Source organism: Cavia porcellus, unplaced genomic scaffold, assembly GCF_034190915.1.
Source record: "Cavia porcellus strain 051 isolate PalLab524CR breed Dunkin Hartley unplaced genomic scaffold, mCavPor4.1 scaffold_1, whole genome shotgun sequence".
Lineage (NCBI taxonomy): Eukaryota > Metazoa > Chordata > Mammalia > Rodentia > Caviidae > Cavia > Cavia porcellus.
In genome coordinates this window covers 161,514,603-161,536,551 of record NW_026947484.1, presented here as the reverse complement: position 1 = coordinate 161,536,551, position 21,949 = coordinate 161,514,603, and the positions used below count along the sequence as shown (strand labels likewise).

Here is a 21,949-nt window from a genome sequence, read left to right as displayed (position 1 = left end):
AGTCCTGTCCCTTTGGCTTGCAGAGCACGGCTAGACTCTGCAGTTTCCCTTGGGCAGTGCTGCTGTGGCTTGCGGAGGCCAGCAGAAGGCAGTGGGGAGCAGATCTGCAGCTGACCGAGGGGAACTGGGGAACAAACAGCCTCAGCCGGTCATTTGTCACCAGCTGGGGTGGCTGCGGGCTTTAGCCCCAGTGCCTGTCCCTGAGCTCTGAGGACAGAGGACAGAGGACAGACAGACCATTTCCTGAGCAGCTCCTGGAAAGCCTAGGTGCAGTGGACAGCGACCCATCTTGTCCTCAGGGCCCAGCCCCTGCACTCTCCCCACCTCATGGCACAAAGGGCACCTCCTGGGCAATGCCCGGGCCACCCTGGCACTGTCGGAGCGAGGTCCCGGAAGCCCTGGTGGCAGGGACCAGATGGCTCTCTCCCACGCAGTCAGCCCGGCTGCCTTCGGCCCCGTCTGCATCACCTGCCCTGGGACATCTCCCACGGCCACCGCTCAGCACTGGGGTCGCCTGCTGCTGCGGCCTTCCAGGTTTGCTGACCGTCTTGACTGCCTCCCACAGTCCCATTATCCAAACTACTATGTGGGAATAATTATTTGGAAAGATATTTTGAGATTCCTACAGAAAAACAAAGCACACATGCATGGACGGGTGAAAGGGAGAAACAATACAGAGGGAATGGCAGAAACTCAGAAGAATACTGAGCTATTCCTGGTTGACAGAGATGCCTTGCCCACTAAAACAGAGAAACTGCACATGAAGACAGTTACAAGTCAGCTACATAAAGACTTAAGAATTCTGTACCCCAGGAAGCACCAACAACCACAGTAAAAAAGCAAGACACAAACTTCAAAATGTTTGGTTATCCTCGTGCAACCAAAGGGGGACCCCTAAGACATCAGAGGGGAGCAGTGACAGATCTGAACTCCATCTCTGGGACGCAGCACCCGACCCTGTGGTTAAGGAGGAGAGGTTATTTTGCTCACGGTTTTGGAGGGTTCAGTCCGTGGACAGCTGCTCCGAGGCAGAAGTTCGAGGGCGGAAGGGAGCAAAGGGGCTCGCTTCAGGGTGGTGAGGAGAGGAGGGGCAGCACCCGACAGACTCAGCCCCAGGAACCACCTCCCAAGGGCTGCGCGTCCTAACAGCACACTCGGCCATGAACATAAGGGGACTGACCCACTGTGGCCCCATGACCCTGAGACCTGTCCCGGAGCCTCCTCACACAGCTGGATTGACAGTGAAGATGAAATGCTCTGTGACCAACCTGACAATACACAGTCAGTGGCTGTGACAACCAGGCTTCCTAGAGCCCTTTTCACCATCACCATATCTGCTCATTCCCTATCCTGCCTGCTCTGCCAGGTTCATAGGCTGCATGATAAAAGTGGCATCGATTATTGATCCATCTCAGGTACTTAGCACAGCACCTGATCAATGGTAAGATGCCCAGCATATGTGTGATGAATGAATAACTGACCGTGAATCCTAGTAACTCTCAAGAGTTGATCTTTTGCTAGGTATGGTGGTAGGTTTTTGTAATCCTACTACTCAGGAGGCTGAGGCAGGAGGATTATCAGAGTTCAAAGTCAGACTGAGCTACATAGAAAAGTTCGAGGCAGCCAGACTTTTCCTGTTTGGTTTTGAGGCAGGGTCTACCTATGCAGCTCAGACTGGACTTGAAGTCAGGTAGGCTTTGAGGCCTTGAACTCACAGTGCTCCATCTGCCTCAGCCTCCCGGGTGCTGGGAATGTAGGTGTGCCCACCATACCTGGCTAGAAATTGACCTTAGGTGACATCGGTGATGACTACTGTTATTTCTATTCTGGGACATTCGTTACATCCTGACCTGCAATAGTCCGTCTTGCCACCGCTGACGTCCTGGACAGTACGGGGTTGGTGAGGAGTCAGCCGGCCATGGCCTCACGAGAGGACACTCTGGGGGGAGGTCACTAACTTCACGTGGCAGGTGACACGTGGGGCACGTTCTGCACGCGGCTCATTGTGAAGGGGCCGTGCAGGGATGCTGCCCCAGCCTTTGTCTCTTGACACGCGTGTCCCTGTGCATGGGTGGATGGGATCGTGTCCACGCAGACCCACGTGGAAACCCCTTTGTGAGACCCTGTGCCCCATCTGGAGCCCCTGTGGGGCTGAGATGAGGAGAGGGTTGGGTTGGGGTTTCTTTTGCCTTCACTCTGGGTGTTTCGGTGGGATCTGTGCCCCAGAGGTGGCCCCTGCCAGTGTCTCCCTCCCTGGCCTCCTGCGGAGAGGCCCCAGGCAGTGGCCTCTCTGCCCCCTTTCCTGTGCGTCCTGTGCTCTCTGTGCAGACAGCATGAGTCACCCTCCAGCCCTGGTCTCCACATCCCTCAGACAAGCCCGGGATCCTCTGTCCACCTCCTGGTCGAGCCCATCTTGGAAAAGAATTTTCAGGACACTCAGGAAGGGGCAGAGGACTCGTTCTGCAGAGATTGAGGTGTACAAATGAACTGGGGTGGCCTCAGGCGACAGCGCAGGATTTCCTGGAACCAGGCACGTGTGTGCTTCTCTGGAGGGGTGGGAACCCTGGGAAAAGGCGGCCTGTCCCTAGTAGGGCACGGGGCCACAGCACCTGGATGGCAGGGCTGATTTTTCTGACGGGTGAGGTGCTTATTCTCCCAGCCCGACCCTGTATGCTGGGCTCCATCTCTGCTCCTTACCCTCCCTCCACACTGAGCCACTGAGCGCGCTTTGGGGCTGGCAGGACTGTGGCCTGGACGCAAACCAGTCGCTTTGTGTGACTCCGGTGGGGTCCCGGAGCCCCCTTAACAGGACGGTTCCTGGTTCTCACGTCCTCGCCTCCTGCCTGTCTGGTTCCTTCTCTCCCGGCTCAGGACTCTCCTGGCCTTCTCCACCTCTGACCGTGCAGTGTATAAGTAAGCACTCGCCTTGGTCCCTGCACTCCCTTGGGCACCCCGGTGTCCCTACAGTGAGGGGGTCCTGCTTCCCAGGAGAAACGGCCCCCACGCTGCTCACCCCATGCAGGGATTTGCTGGCGCCTCCTTGGCAAGGATGGGCACCCTGAGGTGGAGCTCTGCAGGGCTAAGGCAAAAGCACAGGTGATCTCTGTACATTCCCTGCAGCAGGGCTGGGACAGGTTGGGCCCTGTGACACTTGGCACCCACAGTAGCCTCTGTGAGGACTTTGGAAACCATGCAGTCCAAGAGCTGGGAGCACAGCAGCTTTCCTGGGGTCTCCGTGCTGACAGCATGTTGACCGCCCTGCATACCTGGCTTCTGACCCACAGGCAGAGCCAGGGCTGGACCTCACCGCCAGGCAGCAATAGCAGAGCCTGGCTCCCAGGTCCCCACCTTCTCAGGTCTGACTGGCCCAAGGGTTTGCTCCGAGATAGCCGTCATTCTCCCTGTGGCCACAAGAGGGCAGACGCCCGCCACGGTGGAGACCCTGAGCAGCCGGCCCCTTTTCCCTCTGGGAGAGCGTCTGGGGTGAGGTCCAGGCTCTGCCCACAGCGCTGCCCACGAAGGGAGCAGAAGCCTGGACTCTGCAGAAGCGCTCACGCTGCAGCGGTGACTCGGGAGACTGCGGTGCCCCTTTAAGTCCCATCTCAAGTCACTGCATGCACTGGGCCTTGGGTGACTCCTTATAAAATCACACCCCTACACACACACCACATACTCATACTTCCTGATTTCATGCACCGTGTGTGCCTGTGCAGGATGGAGCTGGACAGGTCAGCCCAAGCTGACTTTCGGTTCTTCTTGTTTTTGGTCCTGAGACTCGAACTCACGACCTTGCGCTTGCCAGGCAGGTGCTGTGCCTCTGAGCTCTATCCCCCCCCCCTCCGCAAAACTTCTGGTCCTAAATTCTCCAGTGACTGAAACCAGGCTGTGTCTCATGTGGAGAGGACTGAGTTCTGTATCATCAATACCTATTTTTAAATCTAAAGACATACTTCACGCATGGGATTTGTGTGTGGGTGAAGTGAAATCTTCCAGGGAGGCCGTGAAGTCTTCCTATACTGATAAGGCCCATGTCTGCTTCTCTAAGCTGGATAGCAGTTTGTGGACAAGACAGGCAGAAAAGTCAGCTGTGGGGAGTTAGAAGAATCCGGAGTGGTTTTTCTCGGACCCTCGGGCCCTGTACGGGAAGCAGTGTTCTGATGTGAATCTGGGCCAGCTGGAGCAGCATTGCTCCCCAGGATCCAAGGTTGGAAGAATGAGAGAACAGTGAACAGGGCAGCAGGACCTGGGAACTTTCTGGAAGCTGTGTCTGGAGGAGCAGACAGGAACCGAGACGTGGAGGCTGCAGAACACAGCTCTGAGTGAGTGAGGCAGGATGGACAGAGGTCTCCATCAGGGCAGCAGGGTAAAGACACAGGAAAGGCCTTGTCCTGACGCGGGTGGAGCTCACAGGAGGCAGGGAGCGCCCCACACTGGACGTCTTTAGACTGAGCTAGAAAATGCAGGCCACAGAGAGGGGCTGCCGTCCGGTCTCTCCCTGCCTGCCTCTTGCCTGGACTCTGCCTCCTGTCTGACGTGCAGGGAGCAGCTTTCCTCCGCCAGGCCCTGTACCAAGTGCCTGCTTTGGAGCCCGCTGACAGTGGACTAAAATGTGAGCCAAAAGAAACTTCTTCCTTACACTGTGGGTGTCAGGCATCCCAGCAACGAGAGAAGTGACTAGGACCGGAGATCGTGCACGGAACCTCAGACTTCATTTCTTCCACTCGGGGAAAATGTGGAATACACACAGGTAACCAGCACAAAACGGACTGTGTTTTCTACTTGGAAGTCACTGGATGTTACTTAATTTTTTAATATATTGATGAATTTTCTTTGTTCTAAAAAAAAAAAAAAAGGAGCATTCAAAAATTACATACTTTTCTACAGTATCTTTTTCTTTCTTTTTTTGGAACCAGGGATTGAACTCACAACCTTGTGCTTGCCAAGCAGGTGTCCATGCTGCTGAGAAAAATCCCTGGCCCTCTACAATATCCTTTTAAAGGAATTAAGTTGCTTTCTTGCTGCTGGGACAAAGTGCCTGATCCCCACAACTTAACAGAGAGGTTTCATCTCTCCTATGTGTTGGGTGATTCAGTCCGCGGTGGGTGGGCTGGCCTCAAGGCCGGCAGAGTGGCCACACCATGGCCAGTAGGAAGCAGAGAGCAAAGGGAGGAGCCAGGGTGAGATATGGATGCTCAGAAGGGACCTCCTGTGTGTGTCCCCGCCTCCAGCAGACCCACTTCCTATGGGCACATTGAGCCATGGACTCGCCCAGGGGTAAACTGTAATGCTCCCATGATCTCAAAGCCCACATGAGATTGTGGGAGGAACTTCGATATCTAAGCCAAACCTTGCTGTGATGACGTGCGTTTAAGACTGTGTACATGGCTGGCCATTTTTCCCCTAGCCTGCCAATCTGTAGTGAAAGCTTTTCACCACCTCAGCAGTTCCCGCTCACACTCCACTGTGGGGAGCTGGCTGGGCTCCCCTCACCTCTTTGGGCTGGGGGTGTCTGGGCCCCAGCACTCACTTCCTGTTTGTGGAGAAGCCAGGGTGCTCCCAGGCTGGGCTGCAGCCGCTCCCCTTCCCGCCTCAGCTCTCTGCTCTCTCCTGTGTCTGCCTGTTGTTTTCCTCCTAGGATGCAATCGTTCCTCCCTCCCTCACGCTGACTCCTCAGGGCAGCTGCTCCTGGACCTCTCTCTGGCCTTCCCATGACTATGTCACCTGCTCTGCGGCCTTCAGATCTGCAGACACGGTCCGTGTCCCTCCCTGACCGAGAGGCCAGCCTTGCTTTCACCAGCCGTCCTCAGAGCAGGCACCATTTCCCAGCATGGACCGCACTGACTCCGCTCGGCTCTCTGTGTGACCTGGGCCTTTGCTGTCCCAGGAGGCCACATGCATCTGTCACCCAGCCTGTCAGCCTCGCCCAGTCCTCATGGCTGCTGGGCTTTGGGGCGTCCAGCACTGCTGGTTCTATGACTTGGTGTTTTCTTGAGCAACCTCGACACCCAGTTTTCCACCTGACTCTCGTTTGGTTCCTCTGCCTTGGAGTGAGGCTGGTGCTGGCTCGCCACTCTGGCCCGAGATTTCTCCTGCAAGTTCTTCATGCTCTGTGTCCAACATCCTCTTCTGCAGTGACAAGGGCTGCTGTGTCTTCTGCTCATCACATTCTCCAGAGAGGGTTCTGAAAACAAAGCTCGGAGAGGCCCAAGTTCAGTCCTATGCCCAGATGACTCGTTTTCTCTTCTTTAGGGCACAGCAGTACTCCGTCCACCCATAGGTGAAGCCCTGCAGCCACGTGGCCCAATGCCCTGCCGGAGCCGAGTGACACAGGGACACCACTCAGCCACCCATGGTTTGAAGTGAGAGATAAAGACTTGGCTTCAGCCTCAATGGAGGCCTCCTCCAGGGCAGAGCTCAGCTCCTGGACCTCTTGCCTTGGGGCCATTTCCGGCGGCCTGGACAGTCCGCTCTGCCGGAGGCCAGCATGATGCCTGGAGAGCTTGGAGCTGAGGCTGTGGGTCCACTCCTGATTTCCGTGGTGCCTATGTTCTGGCCACGCACTCTGGCTCCTGCCTCCTCATTTCACCTCCATGGTGACCCTCACCTTCTCCGCAGGGTGTCGGCCGGGGGCCTCGGGGCCGGCCCTGCCAGCCGCTCTGGGCTCAGGGTCACTCAGAGCACAGCCTGGAGCCAGAGGGGGTCTTCTTACTCTCAGGGTTTAAAACCCCGCCGCTAGTTTCCTAAAGGTAAGACTAGAAATTTTATGCGGCCCCTCCTCAGCATCTTTCTGGGTCAAAGTCATCACGTAAGGAGGGTCCATGCACACCATTCACGGCAGCACAGCTCACAGCAGCTAAACCTTGGACATGGTCTGCGTCCGGGGACAGGTGAACGGATAAATGTGTTCACACACCATGGAGGGCCACTGTGTCCCAAGAAGGACAAATGAGTCACCTGCAGGAAAATGCAGGCCGCTGGAGGCCGTGATTAGGTAAATCAGACCCACAAGTTTTAAAACACTGCATGGCTTCTGTTAGATGAGAAATTCAAAGTCTAAATAACCCAAGAGAAGAATGAATAACCCAAGAGAGAGCAGGATGCAGGCCATGGAGAGGCGATGGAGGGGTGGAGAGGGGACAGGCAGGACAGGAAAGGGCAGGGAAAGTGATGGGGGGGGGCACATGTCCCTGTCATAGGGTCCCACGGCGAGGGTAGCTGTTACGTGTCACAAATGCAGAAACTCTGATGAAAGCCCTGCTGCTTCCGGCTGATGGGCGTGTGGTCAAGGGCTGCCTCACCCCGTCCTGGGTACCCACTGGGCTTGAGCCTTCTCTGTGTTTCGTTCGTCCTGGCCCTCATCTTGTGTGGCCTGGCACCCTCTGGCCCTGGGAAGATCTTGCTTTTTCCCGTTGCCTTCTGACCTCAGCCTGTGGCCTCTGGGATGAGCTTCCATGCACTCTTCAGAAGGCTGGGGAGCTGGGTGGAGGCCTCTTCCTGAGGTCTCTGGCCCACACCCAGCAACTGCTGCCCACCCTGCTGCCAAAACTCAGCTTAACCACCCAGTACATAAACATCCCCTTGCTGGCAGGAAGAGCTGCTGTCACCAAACGCCCTGACTTGATGGCAAAATATTCTAATTTCCCATAAAGCTTCCTCCCCACCCATACCCCCAGCCTGGGTCGGCCTGGATCAGCACCTCCCTGCCTGTCACTTCCAGCTGGAGGAGGGGGAGGAGGAGGAGGAGGAGGAAGAGGAGGAGGAGGAGAAGAAGAAGGAGGAGGAGGAAGGGGGCAGAGAAGGGGAGGGGAGGGGGAGGAGGGGAAGTGGGGAAGGAGGGAGAGGAGAAGGAGGAAGAGGAGGAGGAGGAGGGTGAGGCCCCATCTAGGCAGATGCATGTGGGTTTATTAAAATGACTGAATCTCTACTTTTGGAGAGTGTTTGAAGCATCTTATCAAAAGAAAACACATTTTAGGCAAGAGGTTAAAAAAGCTTTTCAGACCCAAAGGCCATTTAATACCATAAATCCTACTGGGTGGTTAAGCAAACATTTTTTTTAAAGTCACATCCGACAGTCGGTTAGTGCTAGAGACACAGACTTGGTTTCCAAGCGAAAATGCCTCTGGTCGAATAGACCTTCTCATGAAATTCAATTAGTTTGTATGAAGCCATAAAAGTAGGGACAGATATCTATGGAGAACTTAAATATTAACTCAGCAGGCTACTGGGTATAAATAGGGAAAAGAAGTGTCTGCAGAGCAGGACAGTGGGCCAAGATACCAGCACACCCTGGGCTGCAAAGAATGTTAAAAATCTACCCCGAATCTAAAACAGGAATAAAAAGAGTCACCATCCACTCGATACAGACCCCATCCGGCCCAAGCACCCCAGGAAGAACACCCCACACGTGAGGCCCCCAGCCGGCTCCCAGTCCTGGTGATCGTCGTTGCCAGGTAACGGTGCCCACGGAGCGTGAGTCTGTTGGAGTTTATTACCAGACCCATTGCCCTGGTGAGGGGCTGCCGGACCCTCCTGAAGCTGCTCAGGGGGCGGCCTGACAGGGTCCGCACCGCAGGTCCAAGAAGGCCTGGCTGGGAGGCAGGAGGGGCTGGGCAGGGCCCGGCGGGCAGCCCCCCTATGCTACTCCTGGGCCTCCTTGCGGGTCAGCTTGTAGATCTCGGTGGGCCCATCCGCATGGGTGATGGTGGTGGTCAGCTGCAGCTCCTCCCCGCTGTGGACACCCAGGTCGCCTGAAACAGGAGGGCGGTGTTAGTGGGGTGAAGGAGGGCGGGGGGGGGGGGACACAGGCTTTGTGTTGGCTCCTGTCCCTGAGCTGGGCCCCTGGGCCTCCCCCAACCTTTGCACTTGAGATTGGCAGGATTTAAAATATCATCCTGGGGTCCAGAGAAGAGCAAACGACGTAGGTGTTGGCGCACTGCTGAGGCCGTGTGTGGGAGCTGCTAACACTTGGTGGGTGCTTGCCTGGTGCCTGACCCTACTCTAAACGCTTTATCCGAGATCTTCCTTCCTTCCTATCAGGGCCCTGAGGGCCCTGAGACTGACACTGCAGCAACAGTATGGGGGGACAAACTGGGAGGTAAGAGAGACCCCTGCGGCTACCTAATAAAGCTAGCCATGAGGCTGAGGCAGAAGCGTCTCCTGTGGGCTGAGTCAGTACGACTCACTCCTGACTGGAAGGAAGGCAGGCACATTCACATTTGCTGGGGGGAGTTTACACAGTGGCTCTCAGGACAGAAAGGCGAGGAAGACGCTCTGCCTATCTGGACCACGATCCTGGGCAGGCTCCTGCATTTGTGAACACCCAGAGCTTTTTCTCTTGAGGAAAAAAAATGCAGAAATGTGCTGGGCATTTTCTTGTGCCCTCAGGGTTCAGGATACCCTGTGTCTTGAACTCACTCTCCATGGACAGAGCAATACTCTGCTAGAAGGATTACGGGGTCTTTCCTCGGTTAGCAGGAAAACAAAAACAAAACAAAACAAAACAAAACTGAGTTTCTGTGGCTTAAACCCTCTGTTTGTTATTTACCCTCAGACAAACACGCGAAGGTAAGTTTGCAGGAGGAACACGGGAGATGCCCGGAGCCATCCATCAGCTCGGGCAACGTGTGGATATTTGCATGCGGGAAAACCAGGGAGCAAGTTGAGCTTGTACCTTTCATCTTTTTTTAGGTGAGAAATTCTTTCATCATATTTAGAATCAAAATATCCCTTAAACTACTCACTTTTTGCAGTAAAAAGGGTAGCAAAACACAAGATCGCTGTGTCTAACTTTTATCTTGTGTACCATCAGTATTTTCTGGCACTGACATTTTTCCTAGTTCAACACATAGAAGAGGTAGATGGAAAGATTGATCGAACGATCAACAAAGAGAGAGAGAGACAGACAGGCAGGCAGATGGATTCCCATACCATCACCCTGGGGCAGCCTGCTCCCTGCTTCTACCTGGCACGGATGGGTCCAGTATTCTCCGAGCCCTGAGGTCACACATAGCCCTGCAGGGCGCCCCACCAGGTACAGCGTGGACCCATTGGTAAGGGCTGAACAGCAGGATCCGTCCTGTTCCCAGCTCTGCTCAGACTTGGGCACGAAGGCCCCAGAGAGGCATCCATCACGAGCTCAGGTGCTGAGCAGTGAACCCACAGAACTGGTGGCGCCTCTCCAGGGGAGGAGTACAGAGGCTGGCTGGGGTCAAGAGCAACCACTGCAGCACAGTGCAGGTCACTAACTCGCCTTCTTGGTGATTTCTTCCCCGTCCCTGGGCTAGGAGACTGCTTCACCAACCCTGTGGTAGGGGCTGGATCAGCTGGCTCTGGGGCCTACAAAGCAGCCCTGACCTGCATGTCTCTGCCAGAGTCCTCGGAGTTTCAAAGGCCCCTGAAGTCCAGGGAAGGTTTCCCCAGGGAAACCCTGAACCCTTCCTAGAGCCCTGGGGTCCCTTTAAGCCTGAAATGTCACTCCAGTAGGCAGACCCAGTGGAGATACAGCCAACACTGCTTTTTAAAAACAAATAAATAAATGAAAAGGCCATCTATATTACATCGCTTAGCACAGTACAAATGTCAATGCACTAATCCTTGTGTCTGTCTTTGGACATAGGCGCTGTTATCAGCATCTGCGGGTGGAGAAACTGAGGCATTGAGAGGCCAGGAACCTGCCGAGGCCAGGTGTGATGCTCAGTGACGTGAGATTCAAGCCAGAGCTGTGGGGTTCTGCTATCCATGCATCCAGCCTTCAGGAGCATTCCAGTGTCCAGCTGCCGTGACAGAGGAAGCCCACAGGCAGCAAACAGCAGGTGCAAATGCCCAGTGGAGCCAGCAGGAGGAATGCTTAGCCCTTAACTCTGTTCTTTTTTTTTTTTCTTTTTCCATTTTTTTTTAAATTTTATTTAAGGAGAAAAGAAAAAAAAAAGCAGGGAAAGGGTACAAGTTATACAGATTTACAGAAAAAAAAAATGAACAGTAGGAAATCACTAGTTAATGGATTACATATTGTCATCTTAGAAATAATTGTTCAAGTCACAAAATTAAAGCTTGTAAAGTGGACATTCCATCAATGATACTGCAAACAGTTCTGTTCATTGATCCAATAAAACTCTGTGATATCATTTTCTATCTTATACACTTAAATATACATGCAGTTATATAGTTTGGAGCACTTTCTTTTCCTCTCTTTTGTACCATGACTATTACACATTTTGGGTTTCATTGCTCCCACGGTTCTTATTACTTTTTTGGAAGAGAGTAAAACCAAATGTGACATAACAGAACAGAATCGGTCAAGTCAAAAGGGTGGACATAATAGATAATGTAAAAACATAATACAAGGTGATCAACAATGGTTACTATAATGCCTCCCGCTATCTCTAATACAATTGCCTATATCGTTAGTTATAATACAATTGAACAAAACAGTAAAGAATAAAACCGACAAAACCAAAACATTGGAGACATTGTAGTTCTTCAAAAGTAGATAAAAGTCTACAAGAATGGGCGTCATAATGAATCTCATTATCTTCACAGCTGATGCCTAAACTTTCGAACCTGATACTATCCAGCAAAACAGAATAGGGGAACATCAGTTAAAAACCAGATGGTGAGAGTAATACAGGGCTTTAAATCAAGGTAATGAAAAGTCAAAGTGGGTTACTATAATATATCCTGCTATTTTTTTCCTTTAATTAAAAGGATAAAGATAAAAAAGTAAATAATGGAGTGGAGATTGAGATAAAAGAGGGCATAACAACAAAACAGCGCAGATCAAAACATAACCATTTAAGCAGAATAGTGTTTCACCACCACATAATCCTAACCTAAAGGTAGTTACCATATTGTCTCTTTCTTTGAAATCCTTGAGTACAACTTCGTATACTGTAGCATTAAGTATATCAAAACAATGTAAAACCATTCAAGAGAATGACAGCATTACAGAGTATTTAGAATCGACTAACAGAAAATGAATAATGGTTTCTGTATAATCTCCTTGTCTTTACAAGGTTTTTGCTTATACTATTGTACATAATAAAATCCAGTAAGATACAACCTATTTAGACCATTGGAGACAGAAGGACAAAAGCTAGATGAGACTTCAAAACAAGATGATACTAAATCAGTATTACCTATTAAGATGTCATTTTCTCCAAAATAGCTGTTCCTATCATCCAATCTTCTCTGCCTCATTTCTGTTGAGCTCTTTTTCTGTCAGTAGCTGTCAGTTTGTCTTCTTCATTTTGTTCTCTGCTCCATTCGTTGTGGCCTCTCTGCCATTATTTCTGGATTCTTTGTATTTTTCTTTTTTTAGAATATCCTGCAATACTCTCTGTAGAGTTGAATTGGTGGTTGCAAATTCCCCCAGTTCCTCTTTATCCTGGAAGCACCTTGTTTTTCCATCAATTTCCATGGATAGTTGTGCAGGATATCTCAATCTTGGCTGGAGATTGTTATCTTTCAAAGCTTGAATTATTTCCCCCCACGCTCTTCGTGATTTGATGGTTTGTGCCGAGAAATCTGCTGTAATTCTGATGGGTGTTCCCTTGTAAGTGGTCTGTTTCTTGTCTCTTACAGCTTTTAATATTCTGTTCTTGTATTGAATTTCTGGAATTTTTATTATTATATGCCTGGGTGTTGCTCTGTTTGGGTTGTAGGTAGCTGGGGTCCTGTATGCCTCATACATCTGAGTATCTTTACCTTTTGCTAAATTAGGAAAATTCTCCTGGATTATTTCTGTGAGTAGCTTTTGTAGTTCACTTGTTTGTGTCCCTACTTCTTCTTTTATGTTCTTAATCCTTAAGTTATGGATCCTCTTATCATCTTCTTGTCTTTGTATTATTGCTGTTTGTTTCTTTGTTATTTTTAAGAAGTTTTTCATTTCATTCTCCCATATTACAAGTCTGCCCTCCAGTTCAGATAGTCTGTCCTTAGTTTCTTTCAAGCTGTTATGCCAGTCTTCTATAGACTTCTTAGTATCTTGGTAGTCCCTTTGAACCTGCTTCACGTATTCTATGCTTTCTCTGTTTTCTCCATCAAACAATTCTCCCCTTTTTTTCTGTTCTTCCATTCCACCGCCTGTTTTTTCTTGGGTGGTACTTAGCATTTCTCTAACTATTCTGCATACTTCTAGCTTCAGGTCGTTGATAACTTCGTTCCTGAATTGGTCTATGAGGCTCTCTATATGGTGCCTTATGTATATTGGTGCGGTGTCTGCTATTGCCTGTTTCTCAGAATTGGGGGCCGAGGAGCCTTTCTTGTTGCTGCCTCTTCCCATGCTGCCTCTTCTTCTCTGTTCCTTATATATGCAAGCTTATATAAGAGGCCCAGCTTCTCTCCCAGTCAGACACAGCCTGATTGAATTGCGCCAGTTAGGTGTTCCCGCTCACCGCTGTGCACCAGGGAGTTACGGACCAGGCAGCCTACGCGTCTCCCCTCCCGGCCACCGTCAGGCTCTGGGATCTGGGTTGGGACAGCCTATCGGGTCCGCCGGCAGAGTCACGCAGGCCAGCCACTTTTCACCAATCCCGCCCGAGAGGGGGATGTGTGGCTGGAGTCGCCACTGCGCCCTGCTCCCGCAGGACTGCTCGGGCCCAGAAAGTCCTCTGCTGGAGTCAAACTGTGGTAGAGTGTCAGCTTCTCTCACTCACCTCACCACAAGTCAGTGCACGCCTCCCTGCCGTTCGCAGATTGCCGTTCTCAGAGCTTCTGCGTGTCTCTCTCCTTGCCGAGCCACTGTAGAGGCAGCCAGCCGCCGCGCGGCGGGAAACCCAAATCGCGGCTTACAATGGCGCGGGGTCCAGCCTCAGCAGTGAGACTTTTCTGTTCCTGTTTTAGCACCAGGACTGCATTCCAAGTTGGTTTCTCTCAGCCCAGTTCGTTCCTGAGTCAGCAGAGCATAACTCCACCTGCTTATGTCTCCTTAGTCCGCACCATTCCTGGCTTCTGAGCCGAGTCTTTCAGAGAGCCTCCGGTAGTTGCTGTTATCTGTCCGCCATGTTCTCCCGGAAGTCCTTAACTCTGTTCTTACAGAGGAGCCTCAGTGCCCAGCCAGTGCCCTGGCAGTGCAGAGGGCGGGATTTGGGTGCATTTGGCTGGATTTGCCCCTAAAGTGCAAGACACCGAGGTGCAATTCATTTCTTTAATGGGTGGATGAAGACCCAGAGCAGGGGACCCGAGCCAGCAAAGCCTTGGAGACTTATGCAGGGTTATTTACTGTGTCCTCAAGGGCGACCGAGCCCTAGGGATAGATGGGATCACACACTGACCTCTCTTACCTCAGCATCGAAGCTACACTTATATGATGACTCCGTGGTGAGGTCGCTGGTTTACAGCGGAAGGAGTCTGTAAAGCTAAGGACTGTCAAGGGAAGAGTGCCGTGCTCTATGTGCTGAATGTTAATGTAATTATCATACCTAAAGAAGATACATTTTCCACTTTGTTTTCTTTTTCAAGGAAGTAAACACCCCACACAGAACTTAGTGTGTAGTAAGTGATCTGGGGTGGCTGGGCCTGGGAATCCTCCCTAGGGTAGTGAGGCTTTGGTGGGACAGGGTGCTGGACCCTGAGGCCCAGTCATCTCTCACTTCCTGTCACCAGGGGACAGGGGACCAGCGCTTGCCATGAGCATTTCCTACACACCTCAAATAGGCTCCAGACATTGACAGCCACACACCAAGTTCCCCAGGGAGACAAGAGACACTCAGAAGTGTGGGGTGAAATTCGGGTGTCGTGGGCTGCACTGTGGCCCTACTCCCCCAAAAGTCTCATGTTGAAAGCCCCCTACCAACCCCTTGGCAGGCATTCAGAGAAAGGGTCCAGAAAGGGGACATCGGGCATCCCCGGGGGCTGGTTCTGAGAGTCACTGGTGTCCCTGCCCAAACTCTGAAGGCCTCTACAGAACCCTGTCACCAAATACTCTTCTCAGGCATGCGTCCCATCAGGGCCGGGCTACTGCTGCCGCCTAGCGTGACACGGATGGATCTGAGTGAGGGTGACAAGATGCCTTCACTCTTGGGACCCTGGGCCGACAGAGTGAAGACAGGAGGTGGCCAGGGCCAACCCTCTACCGGCACCCAGCACACGTGCCTTCCTCTGCAAAAGCTGCTCTCAGCTTGAGGTCACAGCGTTCCCACAGCATCCTAAGGGGCGGTTCAGCAGGCATGGGGGCACACACCTCCTACCCCAGTGCTCTGGGACACTGGGGGCGAGGGAGGATGGCAATTTCAAGCCCAGCCTGGATCATTAAGAGATTTACGGAGGCTCTGCTGTAAAATACAAGTGATTTTTAAGGAAGGGTTGGGAACATAGCGCCCTCGGAGTGACCAGTCAGCAGGAGAGCCCAGGTGTGGACAAACATCTACCACGTCCACTCAGGTAAAGTGGAACCATTATCCCCAGGTCTGTTGCATAAAGACAGTGGCTCTAAAAGCCCTGCTTTGTGGGACCAGGGCTCCAGGGACATTCAGGGATACAGAAAGGCTCTGTTAGGCCAGCCTCTGTTAATTATTCACAGTGCACACTAACCTAATGTCCCACAGCATGAAGATGACCATGGTGACAGCCTCAGTCCTGCTCATAACGGAACTCAGACTGACCGCTAAATCCTGCCATGCCTCTCAGAAACCACAGCGCTGGCTTCTAACGGGGTGGTTAGCAGCTGCACGTTCTGGTCTGGTGAGACCTCAGGGTGCACCAGCTCTAAACCACAAGAAGGTTCTGGGGAGGGGAAGAGGGCTGGGGTGTAGCCAGGTAGGAGATCACTTGCTTAGTAGGTTTGCCCCCCAGCAATACAAGCAAACAAACAAACACAAAGAGGAAACCCTTGAGAGAAAAGGAATGGGAGCGGTAACCCCTTCCACCCGCCACCCTCAGGGCTCCAGTGCCCTCCACCTGGCATCGCAGGACCTCACCTCTCAGATGGGAAGATGAAATGCGGCAAGTACTTGTTAACTGTTGATTTTGTTAAAGAAAAATTCAAGACGGTTAATTTTGATTCTTTTTGTACTAAAACTGGGACATATTTTAAAATAGTACAGAGCTTGCCTCTCTGGTAAGCGGCTGTGGTGTGGCAGGCTGCGGCTGCCCCAGGGCGAGAACCACCATCTCTCCTGAGATCCACACCATGTTGGAACTTAGGGTGCTGGGAAACCAAGCAACCAGCTCGCCTCCCTGCTAAGTGGTAGTGAGCCTACCAGTGCACGGGCTGAGAATCAAACATCCCACCCCAGCCCTGCTAGCAAATGGGAGCCAGAGGTCTGAGCATCTCTTGGGAAGCTGACCATATGCAATATAGCAAATAGGGGGCATTTCCTTCTACCATCCCTTTGAAGGCAAATATTTTTACCACTGTTTTGCTTTATTCTGACTAATGGTATTGCTCTATTCAATATTCTGTTTTGATAAGTTCTATAATGTTCTGTATTTCATTTTATTTTGCTCTATCTACGATATATACTATGGTACTTATTATCCTGGTAACCTGCTATGAAGTTCTGTACCAATTTCACTACACTGTCTAAATTGGCTTTATTCTGTGTTGTTCTGTTGTATTTTGCTACCTTCAAAATAATAAAAATTAAGAAATAAAATTAAATAAAAATTAAGAAATAAAAAAAAAAATTGTACAGAACATCCTAAATGTATTTTAGAGATTAAAACATGAAGACTTTGAGAGCTGCCTGGTGTGTGCTTGGTCTTACTGCCCCCCCCAGCATCCTGCGGGTGCTCACTTCCTGTCCCCCAGCATGAGGGGCCTGGGGGAGTGTCTCACTCATGAGCCCGGAGCTCTCACCCTGGCAGCGGTGCAGAGGTGGAGACTCACCATGGGACTGGTCCTCCCCGTAGCTCTTGTGGGACGGCGCGTACAGGAACATCAGTGCGAACACATACAGGTTCCACATCCCGTAGATGCCGGTAAAGAAGGCGCTACTCACCTCCACCGTGACACCGCCCCATTTCCAGTGGCCCTCGGTCACCTGCACAGAAAGAACAGCACTGCTAACAGGGACCAGGCAGGAAGGTGCTGCAAGCACAGAGCCCAATCCCCAGGGACGCAAGGCCCTGCGGGTCCAAAGCCAAGGCCGCATCAACCCTGTCCTTGTCTGAAGCGAAGTTGTACAGGCAGAGGGCGGTGGAGGAGACCCCAGTGCATGGTCACCCCTAAATCACCACTCTCCCCACCATCACAGCTCCCCTCTGCTGGCCTCTCAGATGCAGTAATTCCCCGCAGACAGAGGGCAGCTCTGGCTGTCTGTCCTTCTTCCAAGCCCACCACATTCCGGGTGCCTTCAGATTTGTTCTGCTTCCTAAAACAAGCAAAAGGAAGCCTCTGGACCTCAGTTTCCTAAGCATAAAATAAAAACTTGCAGGGTTGCATGGAGAGTGAGGTAAAACTCTTTCCAGAAATTGTGTGGGCCCCATGGCAAACGATAAATCTCACGTGAGGGGGGTCAATGACCAAGTAATCATGAAGCATTTGCACGCTTTATAATTCTGAAGAGACGGTGTGGAGCTGCCCTGTCTGCCTGGGAGGCTCAGTCACTGTTTTAAGGGCTGCCCGAGGTCGTGGATGGCGCTGAGAACTGTAAGCACAGCCGTGGAGCTGAATGACTAATAATTTGTGCCAGCTCTGAGATTACCAGAATGACGTTGACCACTGCTGCTGGTTGTGGGACATTTGAAGTGGGAATGAAAGCAGGTCCTGGACACGTCTTTCTGTGGTGGCCTATGGAGGCTGAGTTACACGGACCCACCGCTCCTTGGTGAGGTGAGAGCCAGGTCTACAGGCAGGCAGCTCCTCTAGCGCACAGTGGGTCTGCATTCCTGCCATGCCCTCTGCATTCCCCGCTGCTGTGGCCTGGACCTGGAATTTCCCCAAAGCCTGGCACATCTAGAGCTAGGGCTTTGGGAAGGAGGTTGGATCGTGGCTGTGTAGACTGATTGGTGGACTCAACCATGGTGGATAGGTTACTAGGAAGTGAGTCTGTTTGGAAGAGGAGGACCCCTGCAGGGCATGGGCTTTTTCTAGGGGGTGTGTATCCCCCTGGACTCCTTTCTTTTCGGCCACTGTGATGGAAGCAGCTTTTTCTCATCAGGGAACCCTTCCACTGTTTCTCGGAGCCAGCCACCCTGGCACCAGGAGAGCAGCCTCCCCTTTAGGCTTCAAGGGCTGAATATTTGAGAAATTAACTAAGACACCAGCGCTCCACGGGGTCACAGGCCAGGGAGGTGCAGGTGCAGCGTTTCTCTTTGGAGGATCGGTGGACTGGGTTATCCAACTGGGTTATCCAACTGGGTTATCCAACTGTAACCCTGGGTGACACATAATTGTGCATTTTGTGTGACTCATGGAAAAAAAAAACTACAAAACACCCCAAAAAACAAAACCAAAAAACATGAACTCTTAGTTTGGGAAATAATTCACTTTGAAATATCTGGGCATGGTTTTTGGCCAAGAAGGACTTTATCACCATGACTGATTTTAGCCCACGCATCAGCATGCCAGCTACTTGCAGTATCAGCAAAATGTCCCTAGATGTCACTCTTCTTACCTCTAAGTGCAGGACATCCTAGCTTTACATGAACTGTAGTACCCGGGGGGCACCTCACAGTGATTTTTGATGTATGTAATGGGAGGCGAAAAGAAGATCTACGATCTCATGTGAGGGGAAGATTCAAATTCCTGGAAATATGTTTTGTGCTGTCCTGACCCGGGAAGGTTTCTGCATGAGGTTAAGGAGGGGAGCTGAGGCTGAGGGAGCTGTGAGCCCGAGGAATGTGGTTTCAGGGGTGGTGGGGTGTTTAGCTGGGAGACAGTCCCAGAAGAGACCCCACCTACACCCTCTATACACACTGGGGTACTCAGGAGGGGCATTTTGATGGAGTTGATTCTTGCTAGGGTTGGGGCGCCCAGACCTTCTCAGGCAACATCACCTGTGGGTTTGGTACCCGCGGTGCTCAGCAGACGTCTGCTGATTGAACGGGGTCAAAGCACAGGAAGCTGCAGGGACCCCAAACAAACAGAGACAGGGATTAGGACAGAAACAGCTGCTCTTAAACAGCTGCTGGAGAACGAAAGAGGAAAACACTGTAATGCAGAGTGCATTTGAGATGAGAAGAGACGCCGAAGGTGACTAGAGTTGGTTCCTTTAAACACGCTCCCTGACTACCCCTCGAAGCAGAGACCAACGCAGACATTACCAGCAAAGCTAAGATTCTTCTATAATAACCACTAGATGACCACAGTCAGCATTTATTCCATACCTCTGCTGTGCCAGCCTGGGCTGAGCATTTTACACGGAAGGTGGTATTTATTTGGGTAATATGTCCAGGTAACACACAGGTCCAGCATGGTATGAAGAAGTCTTGCCCAAGACTGCTTTGCTAGAGTGCCCTGAGTCTGACTTGAGAGTCAGCGCTCAGCACAAGGTAGAAGGGTTATCTTAAGGTGGGTCTGTCACGGAAGGTAGCATAGGAAGCCAATGCTTGGGAAGGCCCCGCTTCCGCAGGAGAGTGGCCTCAGTGCCTGTGGGTCTGCCCAATCTGTAGTCATACACATGCAGCGTGCATCCTAGCACCATGTGTGAACACACAGGCTGCGTGTACAAAGCAGAGGCCCCGCTCCCTTCCTGCACGGGCCCTGGGACCGGTGTGCTGCTCAGGACCGAGTCTGCTGTCTGCTGAATTTCTCATCTGTAAATGCCTTGCTTCCTGCAGTGGGCAGGGCTGGGCTGCACAAACGAACCACACAGATCTCGGCCTCCACTGGGGGATTGTGTTCCCAGCTTCCCTCCCACCATGCCTGAGATGGCCCGAGCTGGGGGCACATTCCTACCGATAGGAGCCTCAATTAGCAGGCTCCACAGATCAGACCTGAGGATCCCAGCCTTTCTGATGTCTAGGACAGTGGGGACAGTTCTCTCCTTTTAACTTTCAGAGGTGAAGATCAGGTAGCGCCATCCAAAAAAAAAAAAACCCAAACAAACAAAAAAATTGCTCTGCCAAAGTCTTATTTCTTAGTGCCCAGTTTTTCCTGATTTTTACATTTCAATAATTTACTTTTGTGTGAAACCACCCAATTATACCCCGGCAGCCAAGCAAAGGTCAAATCCCTTCGCACCCAGTAGTCTTGACAACGGGCATTCCGCCTGGCGACGAGGTTTCCAGAGCTGGGAACGCTCTGTGCCAGCAGTCCGGCCACTGAAGTCCTGGAGTAAAGTGATCTTGTGCTAGAGAGCAGTGATAGGCTCATGGGGCGTCAAATGTCAGACACCTGGGGGTCCCCTCCTTGAAGGTCAGACACAGTGTGGCCCAGATACTGCATTTGTGTTCCCTGCGGCCACCACCTCTACTGAACGCCTCTTTCTCTTCCAGAAGGAAGGGGTGAGGGACCAGGCGCTGATGTGCCAGCCCTTGGTTGCTATGACTGAGGCCATTAAAGTGGCAGGCATTGAAAGCCTGCACCTCAGTCCCCAGCCACAAAGCCGCAAGGTCACCGCATTCCACCACTTCCCTGGGTTTTTCATTCCCGGTCTCAGAGCCTTGACATCCCAGCAAGACCCCCCTCCACCCCACCCCCCAACCACATTTCAAGGGGCTTACATGCCAAGATCCCAGCGTGCCCGGAGTACAATGCAGGCTTTAAAACATTCCTTTTACCTAAGGCTGGGATCCATCTCAAAAAAGCTACCCAATAGGTTTTCTTTCAGGTGAGCTCACTGCTCTGATATTCTGAAATGACATTTAGAAAATAAATCCTCTGATGACTATATTAACACAGGATGGGGGCACTGAACGTTTTGCTGGAAAATGTCTTAGATGTCTATAAATACACCTTGAAAAAAACCCAGCAGGAGGAGTGTGAGGAGCTAATGGAAAATCCACTCCAGCCCAACTATGGCTGCAGACATAAGGAGGTGTGGGGCAGTGGGTGTTAATCTTTTTCTCTAAGGGAAAGCCACCAGCTCTGCTGGTTTCCATTGCTTTCAAACGTGCATGAAAGATGCGCAAAGTTAAACTCTGCCTTGAGGACATTGGGTGCAAGGACTCGGCAGAGGCCGGCCCCACGAGGGGTCCAAGGTTTCAGAGACACATTGCTGGTAGGACACAACGGGCCCCATGCTCGAGGGCTTCTGACCTGCGGTTCCCTTGGATGGAACTTGAGGTGGGGGAGTCCCTGAACTGGGATTGGAAAAAATTATTTTGATTTTCACGGTTTTATCTGCAAGTTAGCTTTTTGTGTAATTGTGATGATAGGAAACAAATTCCTGTAGAACTGGCACTATGGTTTTATCAGCAGAAATCACGGAAATTTCAAGTGACTTAGGTTTTGAAGACACCCATCTGTGATCCTCAAGGAATGTCTAGCATGTGTGTAATTACATATGCTGCAGATATACACACTGCCAAGTTATAAATGAGTATAGGTAGATGGTTGCCTTTGAAGGCTGGAATATTCTAATGGACGTATGCAGACGCCTTCTGAGACTCACAGGCTTCCCCAGAGGGCCTGGAGCCCACAGAGCCCCTGGACCGGAGGGGACGTTCTGGCACAATGAAGCTGTCTCACACTAATGCTCTATCTGTCCCCACAAAAGTCCCTATGCTGTCAACTGTCTGGATGACAAAGCACAGGCCAAAGAGGCAGAAGGAGCTAGCTCTGGTCCCCGCTTGTCTGTATTTTCACAACACATTCAGTCGCTTGCCCTGCTGTTCACACACACAGCTGGGGTGCAGCAGGCCCTGCTGGCCCGCTAAGCACTTTCCAGCAGTGCTTCCCATCCCGCCACCCTCACGGCAACCTTCTCCTGTGCTCTTATCGCTGAGTAAGGAAAATTAAACCCAGAACTGTAAGCCATCCACACACTCCCAGGTGGCTGGAAAACAGCAGAAATGGGAAATGTCTCAATGCTATTGGATTTTATATTCTGGCAAATGGGGACATAAC

At 51.6% G+C, this 21,949-nt stretch overlaps 1 protein-coding gene across 2 annotated transcripts in view; it reads right to left on the bottom strand.

Annotated features, from left to right (window-relative positions):
- Window positions 1-7,980: 7,980 nt before the first annotated feature.
- The window catches only part of Wls (Wnt ligand secretion mediator), an 85,340-nt gene continuing 71,371 nt past the window's right edge, over window positions 7,981-21,949 (bottom strand). For both annotated transcript variants that reach the window (XM_003478822.5, XM_063258585.1), the window contains exons 11-12: window positions 16,826-16,979; window positions 7,981-8,747 (exon numbers count right to left, since the gene is read on the bottom strand). In XM_003478822.5, the coding sequence (XP_003478870.1) occupies window positions 8,638-8,747; window positions 16,826-16,979 (264 nt within the window). In that variant the 3' untranslated portion in view covers window positions 7,981-8,637. The remainder of the gene's footprint in view (window positions 8,748-16,825; window positions 16,980-21,949) is intronic.